The sequence below is a fragment of the Dermacentor albipictus genome, chromosome 1 (assembly GCF_038994185.2).
Source record: "Dermacentor albipictus isolate Rhodes 1998 colony chromosome 1, USDA_Dalb.pri_finalv2, whole genome shotgun sequence".
NCBI classification, from domain to species: domain Eukaryota; kingdom Metazoa; phylum Arthropoda; class Arachnida; order Ixodida; family Ixodidae; genus Dermacentor; species Dermacentor albipictus.
The window spans coordinates 370,961,425-370,988,773 of NC_091821.1; the positions used below are offsets into that span (position 1 = coordinate 370,961,425).

Below are 27,349 nucleotides of genomic sequence, written 5' to 3' on the forward strand. Positions count from 1 at the left end.
GGAAGTGAGATGTAAACACCCCGCTAACTTGTCGCCCTTCCTAACCACTGCTCCCAAGATATGCAGCGCCCATTGATTATCCCGGGTTCTTCAATGCACGCAGACTCCATGGTTATGCGAGGCATTTAGGGGTCCTGACATTAACGATCGCCACAGGGGTGGGACGAAAAGCAGGCGCCCACTCAATCTTGTCGGGGGTACGCGGGGCTAAAAAAACAAGAAAGCAAAAGAGAGGTTGATACGATAAAAGTTGATGTCCCGCTTTTTCGGTCGCGTTTGGAAACTGCCAGATGCATCAGTTTTCTTTACTTTGTCGGAATTTTACTATATTTTTTTCATATTTGTGCCCGTTTCATGAACTTTTGCAGAGGGTGCCTGTTCACTCCGAGTTCTTGACAAAGTGTCTGTTTGATCTCCTATAGATGGGAGATTTTTGATAGGGCTGCCACAATGCACAAATAGAGCAGCTAAAAGGCCATGGAAACTTTCTCACTCCTGTCGAATTTACGCTTGAGCACAATACCACGCACACTTTTCCGAATGGTCGCACTGCTGTCTGCTTCAAGGGAAGCATCGATGAGCGTTTAATGTCAATATAAAACGCGTCATCGTCAACAACAACAACAACAACAAATATCTGTTCAGAAGTTTTTTTTTATATTGTGATTACGCATTTAGGACAAAGTACATAGACAGTCAGGTTTTTCATGGGGACCAGATTAGTGGCATGGAGTAAGAATCCAAAGCTAGTAAGAACACTTCCTATTGAAATTATTTTGATTATAGGAAAGCAATCAAAGGAAAGATAACTATGAAGTAGTACCGGCTTTAAAACAGTTCAAGGCAAGATTGAAAATCACAGATAAAGCTTCAGCCGTCGCCGTTTTTCGAGGCTGTGTCATTGGAAATTGCAATTACGTACGTAAATACGTAATTCGCCATGTCGCTGTACACTGGCCAGTTGCGTTCGAACTCGTGGAGAGAGAGAAAGAAAGAGAGAGAGAGAGAGAGGAAATGTAAGGAGGTAAACCAGACGTGCATCGAGTTTGCTGCCCTACGCTGGGAGTAAGAGAAATAGGGAAATAGAAAGGTGAAACGAAGGAGACTGTCAACACTTTAACCTAATAAAGTAAAGGGGCAAATGACCACATCTGTAAAGCATCTCGATCCTCCGGGATTGTCGCACATATATTTTGGTAGGACTCCTAGATTTGCAACAGCTATTTTTCACCCTGAGTCAAGCTGTACTGGACATCGAAAACGCTTTAGTCAACGACGCGATCTTTTCGAGATTACTTCCGTCAGTCAGATATTTCCTCGGGCTTCATCGCTGTTATTGCGTACTGTACAGCTGCACGTTGCCTGAGCAGAGTGCTCGCAAATGGCTTATCAGTACTACAGCGAATGTGCGGGCTGATGTGCGGCCCTTTACTTTCTATGCGCTCTTTATTTTTTGTCCTCCCCTTTCACCTTTTCCACGGGCTCAGCCCAGCTCAGTTTCCTTCCTTTCAGTTAGTGTTTCATTTTGTATTTGTGCCTGCTTAGAATGTGTTTAACGTCTCGAAGAAACACTCGGGCTATGAGAAACGCTGTGGTGAAGTGCCCCGTGCCTAAACCTAAACCTAAACGTGCACCTAAACCCCTAAATGTACGCACAAGAGAGTTTTTGCATTCCGCCCCTGTGATAATGTGGCCGACATTGTCGGGAAACGAACTCATGCCCTCGTGCTCAGAAGTAGAAAGTCATGGCCACTGAGCTACTGAGATGATATCTTCTTGTTAGCAGGTACTACTACTACTACTACTACTACTACTACTACTACTACTACTACTACTACTACTACTACTAATTATTATTATTATAATAATAATTATTATTATACAACTAGTACTAATACTACTAAACCTGCCATGGTGGCTTAGCGGCCAATGTGTTGCGCTGCTAAGCAGGAGGTCACGGGATCGAATGCCGGCCGCGGCGGCCTCATTGCGAATGAGGCGAAGTGCAAAAGCGCCCGTGTCCTATAGGCATTGGGGGCACATTAAAGATCCTCCGAAGGTCAAAATTAATCTGGAGTCGCCCAACTACGGCGTGCCTCATAACCAAATCATGGTTTCGGCACGTAAAACTGCAAGAGTTTCATTCAACTTTACTAAGTATACCGCTACTAATAATAATGATAATGTTATAGACGAGAAGAAGAAATACATGTTGAAATCGAAGAAAATGTTTCTACTCCGTACATTATGTTCTCTGGAAGTTTCATTATGACGTATAAGGGCGCTCTCTCAGCTGTGCAGAAATTTCCACTTAATTCAAGACAATGTTCTCCGTGAGTTCATGGAACCATTACGTCGTTTTTCATTACTTTCATTCTCAACCAAAGATTTCAGTTGCCTTTATCACGAACTAAACGACTTTATCAATGCCATCCGACATTTGGCCAATTCTCTACGCAGTGGTATACGCGCCATCAGCAGAGACAAACGAAACCAATTGCAACTTGCGCGGTCGACACTACTCGAATCACCCCCGGCAAGTCCTTGAGCGGCGTTGTGCGAACGAGACTTGAGCGGGAGTGCCACCAGCGCTGGCGGCTGCACACGAAAGCGGCACCGACTTCTTGGAGAGCAAAGGACGACACGAGACGGGGATGACGGGGGAGGATGCGCTGCGCACCGTGGCGCGTCGTCGCACGCTGGCCCTGGCAAACCCGAGCGGGTCCGGGTAATAACCCAGATTGCACGGAATCGCTCGACCGTTACTCTGTGCCCCACTCCGTGCGCGCGCTTACGGGGGCGTACCGCGCCTTGGCGCCGACGCCATACAGCACGCCCGCCTCTTCCCTGTCGACGCCGCTTTTGATTTCCCCTTCGTCTCTGGTTTTCTCTTTAGGATTTTCCCCCCCTTTCTTCGCTGTACCTTGTGCGCTTCTTCTTTACGTTAAGCCACGCTTGTTGGGACTCGGATCTAATTACTGAGTAGAAAAACTCGTTGCCCACACGCGCACAGTTCGTTAACTTCACGGACCATACAAGCAGCGCCTGATATCTCTCACTTTACGTACGCTTGTATGTGTGTGCATGTGTGTGTGTGTATGTGCGGGTGCACGCGTAAGCGTTTGCTTAAGAGGGCCTGAAGGCTCTTGCTACTTGTTTGTTTGCCGGCTTGATGGTGAATGCCCACATGCTTGCCCCAGAAGCCCCAGCCCCACCACTTAGCCGCCCACTGCAGCGCTTGCACCACCCCTTTCTGCGATCTCGCTCTCCCGTCTCCGGTTAGACAGCGGTCGTAAAGATACCAGGGTTTCTTCGGGGCTTCCTGAGTATTTCGCTGTGACGACGGTTGTCGCCAACAAATCGACAAGACGACGACGAAGTGGGTGCCTTCAGTTACTGAAGGCGCCTGACACGCGCTTGCGAAAGACCGCGAGTGGAGATCGAAAAGGGCCAGCGTAGCCTGTGTACCCGTCTGGCGACACACGACACTTCAAAGCTGGCCTACATCTGCGGAACTTCAGCTTGTTTGCACTTCTTGCAATGAGAGTGTTGCTTGTATTCCTGTGCTAGGGAGAAGCTTTTATTTACTTATTTATTAGAAATGCCTTGGAGAATCCGAGAGGCGTTTTCTGTAGAGAGGGATGTATGATGATGCAGGTGGCTGTAATGTGCAGTACATATGCGCGACAGCACGTTATAGTGGAATAATTCACAAGATAAAGAAAATGCAAGCAACGCATAGTACGTATTGAAGCTAGGCTACAAGTTGGACTACATGAAGGTAATTTATTAATATTGCTAATATGTAGATTAGACTTTGTTTAAAAAAGAGAAATCTATGAAATACTTGTTACATGAAAAGCAAGAGAAAAGAGAGCAGACTTCACGTTTACTTTACGGCGAACTACAAGAAAAAAAATATTAAGCCGATCTCAGGCACTGTGACAGTCGAAGTAAGCGATAATGTCTGTGCTGTTTGCTTTGATTCACGATAATTTGCGGTGATGTTGATGGCGGATGTTTAATTTCTTCAGCGTTTTAGTTCAACGCGAGAGTGGTGAGTTGATGTTAAACGTTGCCATGCGTGCACGAAATGCTGTTCGCCAGCGTAGTCCACAAAATACACAGGGAGACTTGTCTGCTTAAGGCGTTGTGAGCCATTTTTTATGAGACTTGAGAGTGCTGTTGAGCATTGTGATTGACTCACATGGCTCATCGCATCGTGGCAGAAGTGTTAAGCTGTAACTGAATTTGGGGCAGCTCGTGCCAAAACTACAATCGGATTATAAGGCGCACCGTAGTGGTGGATTACGGGTCAATTTCGACATCCCGGTGTTCTTCACCCTGCATCTAAATCAAAGGGTACTAGCGTTATCGCATTTCGCACCCATAGTAATGCGGCTGCCACGGTTGGGATCGAAGCCGCGACCTCGAGCAATGCTATAACCGCAATGCTGACGCGGATGGCACAGGAGTGTTGATTTGACGTGCGATCGCTTCAGTGTTGTCACCTAGACCCTACGGTGTTTGAATGTGGCTATGTATCTGTACACTCTGCGTCGGTTGTCTATTTGACAAATTCGCATAGCGTTTATTTTTCAGAAATAGCAGAAACGTACCGTACCGTACCTTCCCTCTACCCGCTACTTCTGTAGTATCTATAGTAGTAGCGTTTCTTTGGCTTCTCACGTCACCTTTTCCCTCTCTCGCCTCCCACGCCTCCCCCTCCTCTTTTTGTATGGAACCAGCGAGTGAGAGAGAGAGAGAAAGCTCTTTATTAGAAAAACAGGGAATTTTGCCGGTGCGAATATAACCGCTGGAATGCGAGTGAAGAGCCGCAATCCCGTTATTGACTGGTTTCAGGACTACGTCGTTTCTACCAACGCCTCTGGCAATTCTCTACCTCCTCTCCCTTCTCCTGTCTAGCATTCTATCTACCGCCTATCTGGACTTGCACATTGGCAGAAAGATAAGCACTGCAGTTTATGCAATGCTTTTGAGGCGGACTATGGATAATTACAGTGGTCATGTGGTCAGCGGTCATTGTGCAGATGTCACGCAATGGAAAGGTCCAAACGCGTTTCTCGCGTCGCCTTTCGTCTCTTCTACGCTCTTTCCTTGTATATACACGCTCTGAACCACCTCCCGACGCGGAAGTGATATAGCAAACCGGTTAAGCTAAACTGGTTAACCACCCTGCCTTTCCTTCTCCACTTTTTCCGTCCTGACGTGGCGTGCAAGGCAGCAGTGGCGGCGTAAAAGTTGAAGGAAGAGGCAAAGAAAGCTTCGCTTTAATAACAATCCTAAAATGACTAAAACACACATGGCAGGAAGCGCCCACCAATGCTACGATTCTTGCTCAGCCTACATCTTGCAACTAGAAGTTTGAAAGCGCAACTCGTTGATATTATTAGCAGGCAGCAGACAGTCTTTAGATGCAACATTGTGTTGAAGGCTATGTAAAGATTTCAGAAGAAAGCGTATCTCGAAGCAAGAAGTTCCTAATGGAATTGAGCATTCCGCCAGCTAATTTTTACAGTAAAGGGATTCCAGTCTGTAAGTTTTGCTAATGGACTCAAGAATGAAACAGTCAACTTTAAATTTTTTTTTATCAGCCCAGTGCATTTCATTATGGTTACATAAAAACGCCAGACGTGCCGCTCCTTTATCAGATAATTACGTAATTAACCCACCATGCAGCTACGCTCCGGCAGGAGTTATTCATAATAAAAAATTTAATGTTGCACTTGTAACGTAGACAGCTCTTCAGGGTATTCAGGTGGGTAAGAAGCTGCCAATGTCCTTTTTCTTTGTACCCGTCACCAATCACGTTGTAATCTGTGCAATGACATGTAAGATATGTGGGCTCAGCTACATACTGCATGATACTTATAAACACAAAACTGGGGAAGCGGCGATTTGCACGCTGAGAGACTCGATGCGTGACGAGCAAGGTCGCTGACGAAGAGAGAACCTGTAGAGCTTTGTGGAAATCGGCCGCAGGAAATGGGCATGTTTATCCTGTTGCGATCATAAGCAGCGGGCTGAGATCGAGACAGGCAAACTTGTTGCGCTACACCGGAAAGCCGGCATCTGAGTTAGCATGTCCTCGGAGGCACACACGATGTCGTTATCTGCGGATGGTTTTCATCTGCCTCGGAACTACGGTGTCAGCAGGTTAAATATGTTCGGCGCATCTCTAAGGCCGCATAGATTATGATATTATTATCTGCAATAATGGCAATTACTATAGAGACATGGAGAGAAATAAAGAAAATGCAAGGAGGTTTACTAGATGGAAATGTATGGTTTGCTACATTGCACTAGTGGAGAGATAAAAGGGAGCAGAAAAGATAAAAGAAGAGACAGAGAGAGAGAGCGTGCAATACCATCAGGGTGAGCGCAACACGTACATGTGCGAACCCAAAAGCAGGTTGAAGTATGTAGTTGTCGTTCGTAATAGCACTTGTCCGAAGGAATGTCACGTGTGCGTCGTCGTTACGGACAATCGCTAAGGTCGCGTTAGCATCTTTCGTGCAAGAAATGATGAAAATTTGCGAGCATTCCTCTACTCCAAATGGCAGTAAAAATGCCTACAAAAAGAAAAGGAAACAAAAGGACTAGTCTATCTAGGATCACTAGGATTTACTAGCATCAAATAAAGCGCTACTGGTAGGAAGTTGTGAAGCTTTAATACCAGCAACATTTGAAAAGTACTAATGGTCGCAAGTAAACATTGAAGAGTGTGTGCTGAGGGTGCATTCACTTCTACAAAAGATCACAGGAATTTGACGTCATCTTGAATAAACAACGGCGTCGTTAAATTCAGACTACCAGAACTTTCTTGCAAGCTTCTTTGAATGTGCCACCTACGTTGGAAACAATTAAAAACGTGAGAAATAACTCGCAGCTGGCTAATTCAGGTTGCCGGATGCATATTTGCATCTTGGCTATGTTGGTGGGTCGGGACGTGATGCTTCTCTTCCTGTTCGAGAAATCAGTACAAAATAAAAAAAATGAAGCGCACGTACACTAGCGTTACCGTAGCAGCGCCACAAGCATGAAGCTCTCTTTGACAAAGTGACGCTTTGGGGAATCGCTGCCAGGACAGACAGTGTAGACGCGCCAGACGGCGACACGGCGGAAACACATGGCTGGCGGCATCGTTCTTCAAGGCTTCTTTCACTGTATCTCGTATCTTCTAAGTCTCAAAATGTGAAGAAAAGAGGAAGAAAAATAACGGAATAAGGTGACTAGGTTAGTCCCCCCTGCATGGTAGGCGCGAACACGGCAATCCGCTGAGATGTCGGCGCAGGCAGAAGGCTTCCGTCTACTGGGGACAACGTCCAGTCGCTTTCACTTGTGCGTCAAGCTAACACATTGCTCGGCACAATTATTCACTCTGCCGTACAGCCGGTTTGTGCTGGGGATGCAGTAAAATATAACAACACTGCTATATAACAACATAACACTATACTATATAACAACAACACTGATATAACAACATATCGGCTGATAGTTCAGCCGGAATTATGAGTGTGAAATTCGGAAGTCGTAATGCATATGACCAGGACAGGGACTCGGAGAAAATACCCACACCCGCTTTCGCCTCACTCATAGAAGAATCAGTCGCGATCTCATGATCTATTTCCAATTGCCAACTACCCCGCATTTGCCCTCACTGTACCTTATTCTTTTTCTTTCCGTCCATTTCAAAGTCTTATAAGGATTACGTTTTATTCGACGTCATTGCTATTAGCCGTCTGTGCATGTGTATAGTTGCACCGCAAAGAACTTTACATAGCCTAGAAGCTGCGAAGAACTCCACAACAAGAAAGTGCCATCCAGAAGCTCGGTATCAAGATCAAGCTCCTAAATTTTGCCTGAAGCACTTGGTCATAGAGAACAAAGCGTCCTAGCTTGCCACAGCATTTGAAATCCTCAACTGTCACATCAAAGAAAACAGAATCCTTGCATTTTAGTCAGAGCTGACGCCGGCCCGAGCGCTTAGGCCATAAAAATAAATTTGTCAGAGGCATTTACATTCACTTGCTTTGGAGATATTGATGGGTTGGTTGATTGACCATTATTGTAAAAGCTGTACGCTTGTTTACGTATAGACTAATTCGAAAGTAGCGCTCAGTACTTAGCTGCTTTTCAACTCTAACTCTACGTTCACGTATTCATTCAAGCTCTCTTTAGATATGCAGCAGGCAACGTAGAATACATATTAATAAGCCTGCACATTTAGTCGTGCATTACGAGCAAGGTCTCCTTTAATCTCTCGATTTTATAAACTCATAATCTCTTCTTCGTGTCAATTTCAGAAAAAAAAAATCCCTCTTATTCAGCTTTCCTTTTTAATATTTCTCATGAAGACTATTACGCTTTCCATTTTCTTAAGGCTCAGGTGGAGGCAATTATGGGCAGGCACTGAGCACGCCGAGCATCATTAAGTGGAGTTAATGCCTTTGATCTTCACTCACGGTAGCCTGGAATAATCCACCAACGCTAATAAATTGCTCAACTATTCGATATAAGTTCGTAAGCTGTGTCAGCTGCCGCCATGTGTCCACCGAGATACTAACAAGCAGAACACCATGAATTCCCGGCGAATACTGTTCTCCCTGCGCCGTACTTTGCTCAGTGTTATGAAACAGGCTCCCACACTATTCACGGGATCCCTCTAGAGTGCGTTCGTACGATTTATTATATCATGCGCAGAATAGCAAGATTAACGAGCGAGACGGACTTGTGTCGAAACAGCCGGCTGGCATGTGGCCATTTGCTACTGCGCCACACGGGGCATGCTATCCTTGCAAACGACCTGCTTTTTCCATAAAGGATGACGACGGAAAGCCGAACACAATCGCGGCCACTAGTCGACGCGACGTCTAATGGCCAGCGGCAGCGCTACAGCTTCATCTGGCTGGTGTTGTCCACAGGGACGGAGAAGAGATTACGCCACGCTTTTACGGCACGGCTGCTTCCAGTGGGCGGCGTATCCAGCTGCACTAGAATTAGTGCCTTTACCACATTCCCCGCCGCATCTTCAGGTAACGTAATTAGGTCATTGGCGATACGCCCCCTTGGAGTTTTCATAATGTCTCTGCGCCCTCGTAAGGGTCTGATAAATCAGGAACTCTGCTACTGCGAGCATGTCGGCAAGCAGCCAAGTAACCGTATATTGCAGCTCACTATTGATGGTTATACTCTGCCTCGTTCGGACGGCCCCCACTTAGGGAGCTATAATCATTGGACACCAGGCTACTGAGCGACGCACACAACAACAAAGACAACTAGAGTTTGCTCTCTTGACGCATAAATACATGAAACAAAGCTGAAACATGCAAGCTGAAATACATGAAACAAATGACAGCGCCAGCTTTGGTCGGTACGGCAACGGTTGTGTGCTTCTTGACCTAAAATGACTTATTGAGCGCCCTTTCATGCATATTTATATGTTATGAGACTCATTCCTTACCTTTTCTGCCTTCCATATTGCTGTCCCTGTTTTTTGTATTCATGTAATTAGTTGTATAATCTTCGGTGTAAATTCCTCAATGTGGCAATTATAATACCGTAGTAGGGGGTAGCCCATCGACGTTGTCGGATTGTCATTCTAAAAGGATTTATGTGTTCCTAGAAAATTTTACATGGTGTTACGAGTAAACTATTCCACATCGACAACAGACACTACACAAACCACAGATAAAAGAGCACATGATTAGAGTGGTTAGCTATATGTTACGTGTTCGTCATCCTATACGAGTGCGCAATACCATATTGGACCTGGGCCCTACTGAAGGTGACATACAGTAGAATCTGGGTAAATGGAAATCACCCTACCAGAAATGCCGCTTAAACGGAATGACCATCTTAGGATTGATTAGATTTGCATTAGGCCGATGAAAAAAGAATGAAATGTTACACGGAACCACATTCTATACAACTGCGGTAAAATGTAACAAAGAATATTACCGAAAATGAAACGTTTCCTGCCACGGTGACTGAGCTGTGAGTTTGCTTGGTGTTTCCGGTGGCGGCACAGAAATGTCCACAAAACGAAACAACTGCCTTCGCGTATATCTTGGCCTTCCGAAGGGGTCGTCCCGCTCAGGGACTGTAGCAGAAGCTGGATGCCTGCCTCTGGAAGTGCTATGTTCGCAGGAGACACTTCGGATACACCTCCGCCACGTCATTCATGCGAAGACTCACTTTTTAAAGGATATTTCCAGAACCCGTGCTACATCTAGCTTTGGGCAGGCCGTCGGAAGCATATCTATTTCGATTCCTGCTCAGGCGTCACAAATTATGCCGCGAAACATTTCACCATGGACACTGTCCCCACTGGAAATCGTGCCATACATACCTGGAATCAGTGCGAAAAGGAAAATGCCTCAAGCAGCGACTTATCAGATAGCTTTAGAATATATGCACAAAGAATACGCAGCCGCAACGCACATTTTCATAGATGGCTCTACAACTCCACATCGTTCATCACGCGGACTTTTTGTTCCCTCTGCAGGACAACGATTCTCGTTTCGTCTTGAGCGAGCGACATCATCTACCTCAGCGGAGCTATATGGCATTAAGGAGGCCTTTGTGTATATACTTCGAGAGCAGCCGCCAAAGACATGGGTGATATTCACAGACTCAAAAGCAGCCCTACAAAGTATATGGAACAGGCACAAGCGTTGCAATAATCAACCAGCAGCATTTGACATTGCTTATCTTCACCACAGGGCTAAGATTGCTGGGCATTGCATAAAGTTCCAGTGGATACCTGGCCATGCCGGCATTTCGGGAAATGAAAGAGCGGACGAAGCTGCCATAAATGGACTCCAATACCGCAAGTTCAGAAGAACATATTTTACAAAAGCCGACGCTTCAACCATGGCAAAAAAATATGCCTATCAAGAAAAAAACCGCATCTTGAATCTGCCGCTTCACCAAGATAACTTCCTACGTTACATTGACCCAGAAATGAGACCGAAAATTCCACGACCACTTCCTCGACACTTAGAGACATTATACCATCGTCTTCGACTGAACGTGGCATATACGAACAATTATCTGTACCGCATAAGACTTACCACTAACCCATACTGTGATTGTGATAACTGTCGCAACTTAGAGACAATTGAGCACATATTACTAGAATGCCCCGCGTACAGCGACGAGAGACAATTTTTTGAGCACCAAATGGACATGATTCGCCACGAACCGTTAACATTACCGAGCATCTTAGGTCCAATGCCCGGCCCTTCAAAACAGCGACGGGTTTTGGATTTATTGTTCAAATACCTGACAGAAATTGGTCAAATAGGAAAACTTTAAAAATTGCATCCTTCCTATACAAAAGCCTAAATTAACCCGCCATGTCACGTGTAAAAATTAGTATCAGGTCCACTCGGACATTTCATATTTATTTTTATCCTTTTTTTTTCTCCCACTCTCTTCTGGAATCTTTTAATCCCATTCCCCATCCCTATACAGAGTAGCATGCCAGCGGTTATATACGCGCCGGCAAAATTCTCTGTTCTTCTAATAAAGAGCCCTCTCTCTCTCTCTCTCCACAAAAGACACGCACACTAGACACACACATCAAAGCTATATCCGTGATTTCGAGAGTGGTTATTTCACTAAAGCGGTAATTTTTCTAGTTGATTACTCCTTCTTCTTTTCGTAATTATGTTTTGTGCTGCAAGCTCTAATCAGTGACTGTGAGCAAGTATAAACATTGTAAAAAGAAACTTTGTGATAAGATCTACTATGACTATCACCAGCCACTGACAATAACGTATCTGTCCCTTTAAAAAAAATGCATCTTGTGTGCCCTTAAGAGGGGACAAAGCCCGAGAAAGCGAACTTTTGTATCGTTTACTTGATTTTGATAAAAATTGGAGATGTGCTCAGGATGATAAGGCCAGGTGCCAAATTTTGATAACGAACTTTAGGGAAAAACAGAGAAAAACGGTTCAAAATGTTCTGAAGTGTGTCGTCTCATTCAAATTGCATCTATCGTAACTAAAACTCCACTGCAGACTACGTAGCGCCTTCGTCTTCAGTTCGTCTTTGTTCTGCGGCAATCCGCTCGGCTCATGGCCGATCCGTCAGAGTGGGTTGTGTCATTTCACTAGGGAATAAAAACAAGAAGATGCTTCAAACTTTACTTTTTCCCGAGCCACTTTTGAGGTGTAAATTGCCCTGGCTTTTGCCCGTGACAGGCACTGCCTGGTGCTGGTGCTTCCAAGCACTGCCAGGGAAAATTGCGGAGCGATAGCATAACCATCGCATAGGAAACCCAAACAAAGGGAAAAAACAAAGTCACCAAAAGCAGAGCTTGGGCTCGACCGAAATGAGCGCCAAGAGTAATGGCGCGAAATGAGACCGGTGCGAAGTGGCAAGCGAAAATTGCTGCAGCTATTGAAAAAATAAAGAATGGTAGGCGACCCTAATCTTTGACTTGGGTGTCTCTTAGTAGCACTCGAACTTCGGCGTTGATGTTCTTTAGGTTAACTTTACGCGAACGCAACGCATAAACCGAACTCGGAGGCAAGTGTTTTCCATTAATTACTCTATTAAATATCATGCCACCTTCTTCCATCTTACGTCAATAGGGACGTCATTACTTTCGCTTTCTGATTCCGGGCTTCCAGGAAATTCAACGAAGTCGTACTCACGTGGCAGGTCTCTGAAGTCTACGATTCAGTGATTTGGTGGGCGGTAATCAGTGATTTCTAATTAATTTTATTATTCCAGAGACTTCAGTAACTCAGGTTGTAACGAAAATTATGCTCTGGTATTACATCTATAATGAAACCCATGAATTTTGTACTGTGCTATTTTTTAAATATTTTTCTGATTAATCTTGAATTTCATCCCCGGTTGTCTCAGTGATCTGTAACTAATTATGATTATTCTGGGCGCTTCAGTAACTCAACTTGTAGTTAAACTTATGCTCTGATGTATCATAATGAAACCTATGGCTTTTGCACTGCAGTATTTTCTTTCTATTACTTTTTCTGATATATATTGAATTTTGTCCTAGTCGTCTCTGGGATTTTTAATTGGTTCTAATTATTCGGGGTACTTCAGTAACTCAACTTGTAACTAAAATTATGCTCGGATATCATATTTATAATGAAACTATCCTTGTTATACCTTCTTTTTTTTGCGAGGGCAATTATATGGACACTCCAGGCGCGATTCCGCGGTCGTTGCCGCCGTGGTTTTTGGTATAAAGTCCAAGTGCGAAAGATCCTAGTGGCACTACAGTTTTGAGGGGGTAGTGACGTGAGAATCACATCCCCTCGTCCGTTTTGGTGCAGGCGACTAAAATTGAGGAGCAGCAGGGGGACCTTCAGTGCCAACGTTTTGCGCAAAAAAAAAAAGGCTTCACAAAGTCAACATGATGTTGACTTTTAAACATATTGGCACAACCCATCTCATGATGACTGTCGACGGTAATGCGTTAGCAGGGAATAAATATATCCACACAGCGTATCGCCACCATCGAAACGAGTTATGTACGAAGTGTGTATATCACAGCGGGGCTACTCTTTCGCGCTTTCTTGGGAACACTGGGGGTCTCACAGCGCCACTGCCTCCGCGGTTAAGCTTGCGCTGGCCTCTGAAATGCGTGGCGCACCGGTAATGGCGCGCCGGTAAAGCGGCACATATCCGGCGCAGTTGTGATGCAGCCTAGTAATGCACAGGGTTGCTGTTCTTGAAGAACACTTATGACGTGGGTTCGATTCGGCTCGGAATGAGAGAAACTGAAGGGAACTTTTTCGTCATTGTAAAGGAGCACATTCCCGGTGGCATATCCCCAATAAACCAAATTGCCATCAACGAGGCGCATCGAAGACCAGCACAGACCGAGTGGCATGTGCTCAGTTCTCCAAGTCAGCGGCAAACAGTTTCTTCCAACAGCGGCACTTACCCAGTCTTGCATATACGGTGCACCATGTTGGCGTGAAAGAACTTCGTTGAAGAGCGGCACGTATGTACACATTGGCACAGCAGCACATCAGTACACATCAGCAGCCTGATGCGCTTAGCCATTCGACCACGGACTACCCAGGGACCGAGGTAGGTGCGAAAACGGTTAGATACAAACTTAGATATATAGACAGATAGCCTCCGGAAGGTACTTGAAGAATGCTAACGCACTAAAAAAAGTAGTGTATTGGCACGCAGTAAAGGTTGACAGACTTCTGTACAAAGAATCCATCGATATAACTCGGGTTAATATTTTTATTTAACGTTCCTTTAAACGTATCCTACCAGGGACCATGGCCAACAGAACTTGGCGTTTACCTTCAGAATTCCTTTCAGCTAATGTGCCACGAGAAATAGTAGAATGACACGTAGTTTAAGGCCCAGTAATGGCGTGCGTGTACTGACCAGGTCGAAGATCTGCGTGAGCGTGATGCCCAAACGGATGATGACAGGCTCCGAGGAGTTTTTGACGGGCCGCACGCTGGCGTCGTAGTGGCGCAGCAGCGAGTCCATGAGCCGCTTCTCGTGGCTCAGTGGCGGCGACGAGGAGTCGTTCTCGCGGCCCGGCGACAACCATGTCTCGTCCGCCTCGGCCACTGCGGGAACAGGAAAGGCCGCCATTATGGTGACACCATCGCATTCGCTCTTCCTGGCCCTTATTCACGAAAAAAATCTATTGCGATTCACTTGCTCATAAAAGAGAGTTCCAGCCAATCCCGATGCTGGACGGGCTATTAGGGCCGACGACGTGTCAATGGCGAAGAACACTTCGGAACGGACGGCAATGTGAATTCGGTCCCTGAGCCGCTTATCGACGGCGGGAAAGATTTCGAAGAAGCGTAGAGACCTCGGTGCAGTTGTCTAGCACCCTGGGACTCGACGAGGGCTCATATTCACAAATCGCTTTTCCGGTCAGCCCGTATTACTAAATGTATGTTACGAATGTAAAAACCTCCCTCTTAGTTGAAATACCGTGGTTAGATGCGGAAAGTAACTCCTCCATATACATGAACTTCTCCTCGTGCATGTCGTCGTAAAAGGTACTTTTCTTTCTCTAAGTGCGGAGACGAAGAACTGCAACATCGTGTGAGGTTTTCGCTTGATGATACTGCATCCCGAATTTTCACGTCATTTCGCAATGTTTAAACCTTATTTCACGGGTGGTTTTTGTAGTGTGGAACGACACAACTGGTCTGCAAAAATATTAATGTCGATTGTCGTAAAGCTGGTGGCAAGAACATGATTAAACTGCTTCTACAAAGTTATACAAGCATCAGACTTAATTACAATTGTAAATTCCAATGTGTGCCATAAGGTAATTAGTAAAACATAATTAGCTGAATTTTTGTTAATTGGTCGATTATGCATTTCAATTTTGGCCAAGTAATTTCCGCCTTTTCGAGTAGACTAGCTCATGAGCTGGGATTGTGTTATCTGCCATAGGCAAAATTAAAAAAAAAGATATTGAAATTGTTCGCTGAAACACCCGGTATGTGCAGAAAACGCACTGTACTTAACAATTTGTAGATTTAAGTATGTTCATCGTTTAGTGCGCTGGTTTCAAGGCTTTGAACGAGCCGCTTGTTGGTGTCGGTGCTTGCTTTTGTTTGTGCATTTCGCCATTGTGATATGACGTTAAGCATGCTGCAATCGCTCGTGTACATAGATTTAAGTGCACGTTAGAGAACCGAGGTGTTTAAAATTAATTAGGAGCTTCCATTACGGCCTGCTTCATACTTATATCGTATCCTTGGCCCCTACACCACATAGCTTACTTATTTATATTGCCACAATTGCCACAGTAACGCTTCGTCGTATTAGGTCACCAACTGTAATGGTGGTCAGTTTGCCATTTGATTCCGAAATCTTTCACCATGTTTACTGGCAAGAACCAGCGTAGAGTCTATTACCATGCTTCCTCTCAAAAGCGAATGCATTAAAATGATTGTACAAGAGTACATAAAGCAAAACTTTATGCTTGTCTGTGACTCTTGTTGGCCTTCTCAGCAAATTAACCAACATAACTAGGAGTATAAACTATGACAGTGCAAATGCCAATATTCAAGGCCGAATGCCAACGCCAATATTGTCACGAAAATGGTCACGAAAATGTCACGAAAATGGTTCAAACGATTAGCTGATTCACCTAAGTTGCAGAAAGCTTTAAGAAATGTTTTATTGGGTATTAAAGGAAATTCGTGTGTTCTGTTGCGTGAGTTTGCGTGTCATTACTTTGTCAACGCTGGAGGGATCGAAAAATTGTGCACCAAGCAGAAAATGATAAATTATGCAATTATTTACTCGTTCATTAGTATATGTACTTACTGCCCAAGCAGGCACTCCCGCAACTGAAAGCAGTACCGAATAAATTGTTTATTACATCCAGTGCCACATCATTAGTTGCTTTTCTGCATGTATGCTTAGGGCATGTCTATGTTATAGGCATTCATAAACACCTTGTATACCTTCTGGAAGGCATTGGGTAATACGGTTATGTAAAGGTGAAACAAGCATTAATCAACAAAGAAAAAGAAAGAAAAAGAAAGTAGAACATCACGTAACAAAACCATTATTCCCACGGCTGAATAGTATGCAACATCAAAATAAAAACTGGCAAAAATACGCACGGGAAGATCCTAGCAAATATTACACGAACATCAGTGCACTACAAAGTGGACACACACACACACACACACACACACACACACACACACACACACACACACACACACACACACACACACACACACACACACACACACACACACACACACACACACACACACACACACACACACACACACACACACACACACACACACACACACACACACACACACACACACACACACACACACACACACACACTCACACACACTCACACACGCGCGCGCACGGCCGCACGCACGCATGGTTCACGCACATATTACACCAAAACTGCTTCGCTTTACGTAGATGTAAAAAGGAGTTAAGTATGCCTGTTATGCTTTCTTCCTCCAATACTTTAAACGTCTGTTGCTTATCTCGCTTTATGACCGATTCATGCTTCCGTCCACTTTAAAACCAGAACCAGAACAAGCTGCCATCGCGCGCAATCTCGTAGGACGCGAGCGGCAGATCCGATGGTGGGCCATTTTTTTTTTCTCGGAAAGCCTCATCTGCGCTTTCCCTTAAGATTCCTCACAAAAAGTTGCGCTATTGCGCAACGTTCGCACCCGGCTTCCCAGTAGTTGCGAAATCACCCCACCTCGTTCGAGTCAGTGCTGTCGAAGCAGGAGCCTAATGCGACCTTTGCGTGAGCAGCGTGCGATGCTCCGATTCGGCCGGTTCCGGCCACGATGCACGTCAGAAGACGTGCCGAAACTTTCTCAACTTCGCCTAGGCGCGCTGAGTCCGGAGGCCTTTCGTCAGCCTTTCACTCAGAAAACTGTAGCATTTAAGCAGCTCTATTGTATAAATTTCGCTTCTTCACTTCTCGTCGCCTCGTTCCTGAGCATAGCGTCTGTACGGCAACAGACTTGGTCAGCTGCGGTCACGCAACCTAAGTCCGAACGCCAGCTAGAGCTCCCCATCAGTGCAGAAACGTTGCTGTCATTGGGCAAGTGCCTTCGAAGCCTCAGATGGTGAAGCAGCGCAAGGCCGAGGAAAGCATTGTGTATGTGCCTCGTCTTTTAAGCGAATGGCTTCCCTCCGCTCTTTCGGCGTCCCTGCCCAGTGGTTGGTGGTGATGTCGCCTTTGTGGTGAATGGACTTCCACGCCTGTCGCGCAGCTTGGTTGTGGGGCGTGTTCCAGACGGCGGCGGCCGAAGGTCGGCGGCAGGCAGCGGCGAACGCGCGGCACGTTCAAGGAGTGTTTGTCGACGCCGCCAACCTTGAGTTCGTCGCCAAAAAGCAAAACGATCTCTTTGAGACGAACGCGTTGAAGTGAAATTAATTATTTGATTAAGTACCTAATTTATTAATTCGCTGATTTATTTATTTTTATGGATTGATTGATTGAATAATTGATTGATTGATTGATTGATTGATTGATTGATTGATTGATTGATTGAAACATTTATTAGAAAGGGTGTCCTGTGGCCTAAGACGGGGGTAAGGGATCAGGTCGTAGCCTAATTGTTAGAGCAACCAGGCTTCTGTGCTCGGGGAACGAGGTCGGCGCGATAAGCTTTGTGGCATCTGAAGGTTTGAATGCTGTGGCCAGTGGTGGCGCTAAAACAAACTCATAATATAACAGTCGTAAGAAAACAAATGTGCGGCAATCTTCCAAGACTCTTGTCCTAAAATCTTCGTACTTGCTCTAAACATCTCTCTCGCAATCTTCTGAAATGAAAATAATAAATATTATTAGTCGGCAAAAGATCGACCTACTTGATGAAGGCATTGTAGCACAAACACACACGAACACAATGAACACAAGTCCGTACATAGCCCAATAGTGTATTTACTCATCTCAAAACATTACGCGGAAAACATTCACCCACAACGAAACGCCGTTTAGCTCAAGTACGACAATTTAACATCTTGCTGGTACATTCCATAAATTTTAGTGATTGTCGGACTTTAACGGATAGAACAGCGGAATCAGAAAGTTGTTCGCTTACTTTGAGGATCATCTTTGATACTTTATACGTAACTTCAATTCTGTTGCGAACGTGTTTGTCGCCGTTCAAGTACGGTCATAGTCCTCATTTCTTGAGAGCATGCGCGTTCCACATAAGATTGATGGCCATCTGATTTAGGGATTTCAAACAAATGACAAATAGTGGCTAAATTGTGCATTGAATTTTAATGACATAATAAGAAATCACACGATCTCTCTTTTTGCTAGTGCGGAGATTTTACGGGTGATGGTACGTCGGCAGCGCCATTTCGCTCTTCACCTCGCTGTGGCGAGGATGGTACTGGCGTGACATAAATAAAAAAGAAAAATTGACCTTAATATTTTTTGTTAATCAACTAATTCTGTTCTAATATATTGCACTTTGTATCAGTTTTGACTGGTGCCACTCTGATAGTAAATGCATTCTGTAGTATGGTGGAGTCATCGGACACTATCATTCTTAGTCGTAAGTTTAAAGGCTACGTAATTGTGCGAAATAACTAGAAATAATTTTTTCAACCTCACGCATATCACCCTCTTTGCCTTCTTACAGCGTTGTCGCACTTTATTCATTGCCTTAGGCGATGTTTTGAAAAACTTAGGTATTGCGAGGCTCCTGCACATTCTAGGCTGTCCTTATGCTCGTTGTATTCTGTGCCACAGCTATGCAATGTTATTATTATTGAGATAGCAACTATATGAAAACTCCAAGTAAATTTTCGCCGTCGCCGCCGCCATCGTCATTGACTTTAGGCTCCGCATATATTTAGGTATAAGTATGCTACATGCCGTGTCATGCTATATGTCGTACTGTATATTCAGTTTATATTGCCACACTATTCCATCACTAAAATGCGTTGCTCATACCAGGTTTTACGTTTATTCTTCACTAAGTTACTCCTCAGAATTTTGAGAATCGCAGCCCGCAAAGAAATGTCACAGAACATAACACTCATACCGCATGCCTTTTATCCTAAATCTTCTCGGGCTAACTATTAAATCTTAAAACTGCAAAATGATATCAGTACTCATGAAAGGAATGTAATTTTACTTGCGGGACGTTTTACGTGCAGCGTAGTGGCGCCTGTGCGATGTAATTACATGCCCTATACATTGTGGGCTGTTAAGTGTGCCAGTAATTTTGGCGCACCTGCGTATGTCACGTCCGCATTAGTCGGACCTGTGTGTAGTCAGAACACCACCCGAGAAGTTCAAACGCATTGCTAAAGCAAGCTACCGCAATCAGTTCTTTTATGTGCATAAAGTGTTCCCAAATAAATCGCTTGTATAGAAGTGATTTATTATATGTATACAAGCGAGTTAGGGTTTAAGAGAAACTAAGACAGACGGTTATAACCGTCTGTCTTAGGTTCTCTTGAAACCTAACTTGAAAGACGCGACGAGAGGTTCAATTTTTAGGGCTTAGCGATTTGGTTCCTTAACAATCTAGTAATTTATTAATGGCTCAGTAGCTAATAAACTTTCAAACAGCTTATTTCATTCATCGGCGCAAAAATATGAGCTTAGCATGCCTCCGGAAATTTTTTGTAGGCACATGATGCTGTCGCTTGATGTCGCTCATCTTCTTAAGAGCTGAGATATTCTCTACAGTCATGACTATTGTTGACAAATAACATATCCGCAAAATATAGCAAATCATGGTGCACGGCTGCCCTCACAAAGAGCAGAAAAAAATGGGGCTGCTTTTCCGAGATGAAATCGCGCAATATTCTAAAGTGCTTATTTACTTAAACAAGCCTATATTCGTCTTTCCCTAGTCGTTTTTCCTGGCAACAATTAAAACGCAAACATTGTGAAGGATGAAATAGCACAACGCACAGGACAGAGATCAAGACGAAACAAGACAAGCGCTTGATGTCCTGTGCATTGCGCCATGCTATACTAACTGGGCATGTACTTGTACCCTACTGACGTGCAAACACCATGCGCAATAGTCAACACATATTCTTATAAATAACAGAGTTGTGGTAACGACGCATCAGCAAAACAATCAACCTTTTGTAAAAAAATGGCGATGATTGCCAGACCATCTCAATTGCTGTAACTATCTGCGTGGTGCAGATAGAATGACTGCGAAAAAGCAATAAATCTGCTTGCTACAGGGAAATGTGAACAAGCTTGTTTGCCAAGGGCCAATGAGTAATGTTAATTAAAGTTAATAGACCCCCAGTAACTCGGCACAACAAGCAAAATTCTAATCCAAGATAGTTATTGCACTACCTTCTGGACATAATGCGAGATGGTCGACCATCAAGCAGGCAACATAAGACATTTTTTGAATCAAGCGCGTATGTAAGTTGCAACAAAATTAACATTCTACGCTCAGTACTGCTGCTTACGTTTACTAATTTATTTTCGCAATTTTTTCTTTAATTCTTCATTATTTGGCTCTGACAACGCCACTGGTTGTCAATCCGGCCCTCTGGTCATAACGTTTGAAGGACTCTGTCTCTAAAGGAACACATATGCAAATGAAGCAGAAATGTCCCAAGGAGTTAGCTACCAAACACCCTGCCGCGTGTTACTGTGTCGCGTCATTTGTGCTCAGAAAATACGACAAAACGTAGAAAGTTAGTCTGCACATATTTTTCTGGTCGGGATTACTTACACTTTGCAAACAATCGTCACAAAAGACGGTTCAAGAGGCTTACTGACAATAACTGTCAAAGATCGAGAGTTCCTCTCAGAACGCTTTCTTGAAACATGTTCGGTGTTTGATCTGGTGATGCAGTTCTCGTGGCATGAACTTTCTGTGAAGTTCGTGGTGAGATATTCTTAGATATTACGCATATTGGGCGCAGTTATTGCGGTAACGCGTAAGCACGATGACATCCCGTTTGTATTGAAAGTGGCTATATTGCCACAATTACAACCAAAGAATGATTTAATGTAACTAGTAAAGACCTCAGCGATGGAACAATCGTCTTATAATACTTATTAATTTACAATGAAAGAAAAAAACTTGACTTGGGTATGGGAGTTGCACTCAAAACAGGAGCATGGGCACAAATAATTGATGGGGCATCTTACCCGTTATATAGCTTCTGCTTACGTTTCTTAATATACACCAAGTAATATTTGAGCGAACGCGTTGTTTAATACATCTAACAAAACCAGATCACAAGCTGTCAAAATAATTCCTGTTTTGGTATAGCCGAATACGGAACAGCTGTTGGGACAGCTCTTTTAATAATGACACATAACACTCGGTAAGAAAAAAAAAATTGCGCAGTTGGGCCCGTCCGGGATTTGAACCCGGGACCTCTCGCACCCAAAGCGAGAATCATACCCCTAGACCAACGGGCCACCTGTTGCACGCTGCCAGATAATACCTACGCGTGCCCTCTTTCAAAGCGCGCATAGAAAAGGGTGAAAACGAACCGGAGAAGATGGCAGGCCAGACGAGAAACAAGTTTCTCTGTGCTTGCGAAATGCTTCTTTTCACAATCAGCTTGGGAGCCAGCGCAAGAGGAGCCTATAACTAGAGCAACGATTGTGCAAGACGCCACTGGGAGGCGACTTGAACGAAAGATAGATGTCGCGTCTCAGTTTCATAACTCTTGAGCGCTGCTGGGAGCTTCTGCCCGAATCCGGCTTCAGTGAAAGAGGATACAATCTCCTATATTCGCTCCAGAAACCACAGAGCTCTCACGAGGAATGCGGAGCTCATCAATTACGAGTTAAGGGCCGTTTATAGTCCGACGTAACGCACGCGCGCGCGCGCGCGCGCGCACGCTACGTCACGTCGGCGAAAACGACACCTCTATAGTCGGGCGCACCGGCGCAGCTAACGTAACCGGCGGCTTCCAACGCGCCCCGACGGGCCCGGCGCCGATTTGGCTCCGGAGCCATTTGCGCGTCGAAGTCGGCGGAACTCTCGCACCACAATGCATTGCGCGCGAAGAAAAAGGCGCCAACACAACTCCGCTGACGGCTTTTGCGGACGGCGCGCGACTTGGCGAGCCTTCTGCGCATGCTCCGAAGATAGCAGCCTACGGCGCGCGCGTTGTAGAGGGGATGGCATCTCGGCTGGCGCAGCGCAACCGACGTAGCGTGACTGACCGCGAACGACGCTCGCCCGCGCGCCGATAACGTCGGACTATAAACGGGCCTTTACACTTAATATATTATCATATATCAGGGATTCACAACTACAAGATATTTAACGAATGTTATATATTTATGAATCATGCTTAATGAATACCCACTGGAATGTGTGACACGACAACGAAGGCTATGCAAAAGTGCCGTCTAACGGGTTAAAAAAATACGAGGGCCGTGATGAGCCATGAGGACTTTCTAGCACTATACTAGTGTTATGTACAGTCGAGCGATAATTTAACAGTATACCACGCGAGCGGTCACTGGCTGGCCGGTCAGCGCCTTCTAATAGCGCGAAGCGACGAGACTAGCAAGAGTAGCGCATGCGCACCAAGTTCACTGGAAGCGCAAGTTTCGTCGGCCAGGCTCTTTCCACCAGCACGACACAGCCCCCCCTGGCACGATTGACTCAGTGCAAGCTCCCCGGCTTATGGGAGATAACGACTTCCAGTGAACTTGGTGCGCATGCGCTATTCTTGCTAATCTTGCCGCTCACGCAGTGCTGTAAAAGATTCGGTCGACTGTACATACACAATGCGGATCTTTTATGAAAAAGTCGCCTTCATATGCATTTTTTAACTTTTATCCTTCGCTTTAATTACGGGGTTTTACGTGCCAAAACCACTTTCTGATTATGAGGCACGCCGTAGTGAAGGTTTCCGGAAATTTAGACCACCTGGGGTTCTTTAACGTGCACCTAAATCTAAGTACACGGGTGTTTTCGCATTTCGCCCCAATCGAAATGCGGCCGCCGTGGCCGGGATTCGATCCCGCGACCTCGTGCTCAGCAGCCCAACACCACAGCCACTGAGCAATCATGGTGGGTTCATCCTTCGCTTTGTATGTTATGGTGGTACCACTCTTTGATTTACACTGCTTTATTGAGGATTTCTTCGTAATTTTGTGCTGCTTAAATGGTTATGTAGAGCGATTATGTGTTCATTATATACAGGATGTCCCAGTTAACTTTAGCCAGTTTAAAAATATGCAAGTGCCACGTAGCTGGACCGAACGCGGGCTTCTTCTACGCTCGGAAAAAGAACACTTTCTATGTAGCACGTATTGAGGAACAGAAAGCTGTATCAAAATTTTTTCATGTCGTTCTACAATTTTCTCATTGACATTTCTCATGTAATCACTATATTTGAGAAGTTGATCAATTAATTAACACTAATCATATAATTAGACGGAATGCAAAAGAAATATCAGAGTACCTCCAAGCGACGGCAAACAACATTACCTTTGTTCTGTGCAGCTACGTGGAATTTGAGTATTTTGAAACTCTGGCTAAAATTACACCTCGTACATGTATACAGTATATTGTTAGTGTATGTTATAGATACAGTAAGTTATAAGGGGGTACATTACGTTTTCTTAATACGTTACATTTACAACAACGATATGAAAAAAAATGAATAAATCCTCATGAGGCAAGAAGTAGCCGGCAGCGCATTCCTGTGCCAACATCTCCTTCTAGCCGAAAGAAAAAGAAAAAGAAAGAAAGCATCGCACACGTAATGCGATAATGCGGGATCGTTCCCAATCTGCAGTAGGTTGTTTTTTCATCCACCTTCACTTCCATTAATTTATAATTTCTTAAATGATAATAATAAGTCTAAGCAATTTGCCCTGTGTTGTCCTTGGTGTGTTTGTTTGTTGGCTGCTTATGACATCACTGTTACAGGGTGACGAGGCCTGTTATATTTTCATCTCGATAAAATGAAATTCCATCAAGTCCCACTGAGTACACACTGTAAAAATGTTCAGACCCCTAAGGGCGCTTTTTAGTCGCACGGATAACACCCGTACCATTAGGGCGTAACAAAAATTTATAGAAGACGACAACGGAGCTTTGACTAAACTCTGCGATGGCAGAAGACGTTGTTGAAAACTACGTAATCATTCTGACAGCCTTGGGCGCACAGATGAAATATCCGACAGGAGAGTTTCATATCTTTCCCTGTGAAATTCTCCTGTCGGATCTTTCTGTGTGCCCAAGGATGTCAGGATAATTACACAGTTTCCAACTACGTCTTTTGTCAGTGCACGTCTAGTTAGAGATCTGTTGTAGTCCTCTATAAATTTTTGCTAGGCCCAAACGGTAGGGGTGTTAACCGTGCGACAAGAAAATACCTTTAAGAGTGTAAACATTTTATAGTGAAGCATTATTGCCCTGTCGTTTCATGCTTGCATATCTTTATCCTTTATAAGAAAGCTTAAGAATACCCTGAGGCTATTGACTTCGAAATTCAGTTGCTGCTTCCTCAAGAAAAATAAAAAGCCAATAAAGGATGGCCAATGAAGGAGCTTCTACTTTAAAGAAGGACGCGTAATACTTTTCACAAAGAAAAAAGAAGAAAATAAAGAAACAAGAAAAAAAGGGAGGCCTCGCGAACATGCCTCAAGGGAATCAGTGAACCGAAGACCATGGAGATTACAACTGGAAGTGGGACGTGTCTGCGTACGCAAGGAACTGGAGCGGAAGTCAAAAGAGAGAGTGTCTTTCCTACCACAATAAGAGATGGGATGTACCGACAACGCTTTGCTCTCGTTCTCCGATACCTGAAGTGATGAAGGGATTAAAAAAAGACGAAATCACAACTTCGAGGAGTTTTTCTAATACCCCCCCGGGCCGCCCCCACCCCCTTGTCTATGCTCGCTTTCTACTTTTGCGCTACACCTTTACGGCGAAGTTACTTATTTAATGGATGGTTGTTTTTCGTAGCACTTTGCAGCTTCGGTTCTCATTTTGTCCCGTATTTATCAGTAGGCTACATTAAGGAATGTACAACCTTCCTGTTCTTCTTTTGTGGCTTTCGTACTTTTCTGTGATCCTTTTTTTCCGTTGACTTTTTTCATCTGGTGTAGCCAATAAGAAGAATTCAGTGGGTACGCAGAATGTTCAAGGTATAGTTATTGGTCAGCATCATTCTTAGTCGTAAACTTAAAGCCTTCGGTAATATTTTGAATAACTAGAAAAGAAGTTTCAACCTCATGCATATCGCTGTGTTTTAAATATTCGCACGTTTCTGTTTTACATACTTATCTGCGCAAGTATCATATTGGCTGCTTTTTACGGCCGATGAAATGTTGCAGTTATAACTCATTTATTATTCTTTATTGGTTGTTAACTGCGGCATTATCGGAAGTTAGGCTACTGAAGAGCCCGCTATCCCGAACTCGTGCACTCTTAAACAAATCTACAGGCTTTGGGGTGCATATGTGCCACACAAACAACAATAACCGTCATCTGTCTTGTTTGCGTTTCCTTTCTTGAAAGCGCTGCACTCGCTACTTTCCTGTCGAGAATGCTCTGTCATGCTGATAACGCGCATGCCGTTCGTGACTTCACAGTACCGACATGTACTGGATTGACAGCGTTAAAGAAAGAAAATGCGCACAAGACAGACGACGATTATTGTTGTGCGGCAAGATACGACCAAAGGATGTAATTTTGCTTAAGAGTGTAGGCGTTTCCTTAAGAAGTGGACCAGACTGTACAATCTCGTATCACCGCACCTTCGACCACATTTAATTTACGATGAAGCGTGTATAGACCAGAATTTTCAACGCTTCTCAGTGGCAGTTATCTTTTGCCGGGGGCTGCGGGAAATGGCGGAGAGAGCGACCGCGATAACGCTCTGCCTTAACTTATCGTATGTTTGCCGCGAGTGTTGCACTCGTCGTGGCCTTGTCGTCAGCAGCACCGCCATCAAATCCCTCCTTACCTCCTCCCGCCCCCCCCCACACACACAGACACACACACCGGTTACGTCGATAGATAGGCGGCGATAAAGAACGTTATATTTTTAAAGAGGGCGTGTTGGGGGGCGTGTTGGTATTCCATAACTGAGGTTTTTTAGCGCACGAAAAGGGACGAAAGACAGTGGCAAGACGCGGACACAGGGCTAACTTCCAACAATTGAAGTTAGCCCTGTGTCCGCGTCTTGCCACTGTCTTTCGTCCCTTTTCGTGCGCTAAAAAACCTCAGTTATATTTTGTTTTAGTTAAAAACGAACGTGCTCTATAAAAACTGGTCATGCCATTTCTCAGCACTTTGACGAGCAAGCATATGCGCTAACAAAAAAAAAAAAACAAAACTGCTACTGCTATGATTACTACTACACTAATGCTGCTCCTACAACAACAAAAACGAGACGACGGTGATGGTTACGACAACAACAACAACAAAGACAACAACAGTAACAAAGACAACTATTTCAACAGCAAAAAGAGAGAAAACGCGTCTTTCGGCAACAGCTACTAGCCCATGTCTATGTCCACGGTTAATCGCCAGTTTTCACACTGCAAGGCAGCGCCGTTCTGTGACCAGAATGTCAGAGTGTCGCGGAAAACAAGGCGACCGCGATGAGGAAAACTGGTACAGCACGCCCGGCCTGTGTGACCCCTTTCAGGCGCATGCGATTTCGTGTTTGCTTCGACAACTAGGGTGAAGGACGCATGGCGGCTCGTTGGTCTAGGGGTATGATTCTCGCTTCGGGTGCGAGAGGTCCCGGGTTCAAATCCCGGACGAGCCCAAATTTTTGATATTTTTTTTTTCTATCTGTGGCTGACTCGCGTCTGTACTGCCCTACAAGGAACCTCGGAGCTTCTTTT

General features: G+C 44.7%; 1 protein-coding gene and 2 non-coding genes across 3 annotated transcripts in view; 1 reads left to right on the top strand and 2 right to left on the bottom strand.

The window, feature by feature from the left end:
- LOC135904077 (acetylcholine receptor subunit alpha-like) overlaps positions 1-27,349 on the bottom strand; it is a 162,946-nt gene that overhangs the window by 55,060 nt on the left and 80,537 nt on the right. The window contains exon 2 of the mRNA XM_065434670.1: positions 14,413-14,603. Within this exon, the coding sequence (XP_065290742.1) occupies positions 14,413-14,603 (191 nt within the window). The remainder of the gene's footprint in view (positions 1-14,412; positions 14,604-27,349) is intronic.
- On the bottom strand, positions 21,866-21,937 carry TRNAP-UGG (transfer RNA proline (anticodon UGG)). Its single transcript has one exon. It is a non-coding gene; the product is annotated as a tRNA-Pro (tRNA).
- Positions 27,199-27,270, top strand: TRNAP-CGG (transfer RNA proline (anticodon CGG)). Its single transcript has one exon. It is a non-coding gene; the product is annotated as a tRNA-Pro (tRNA).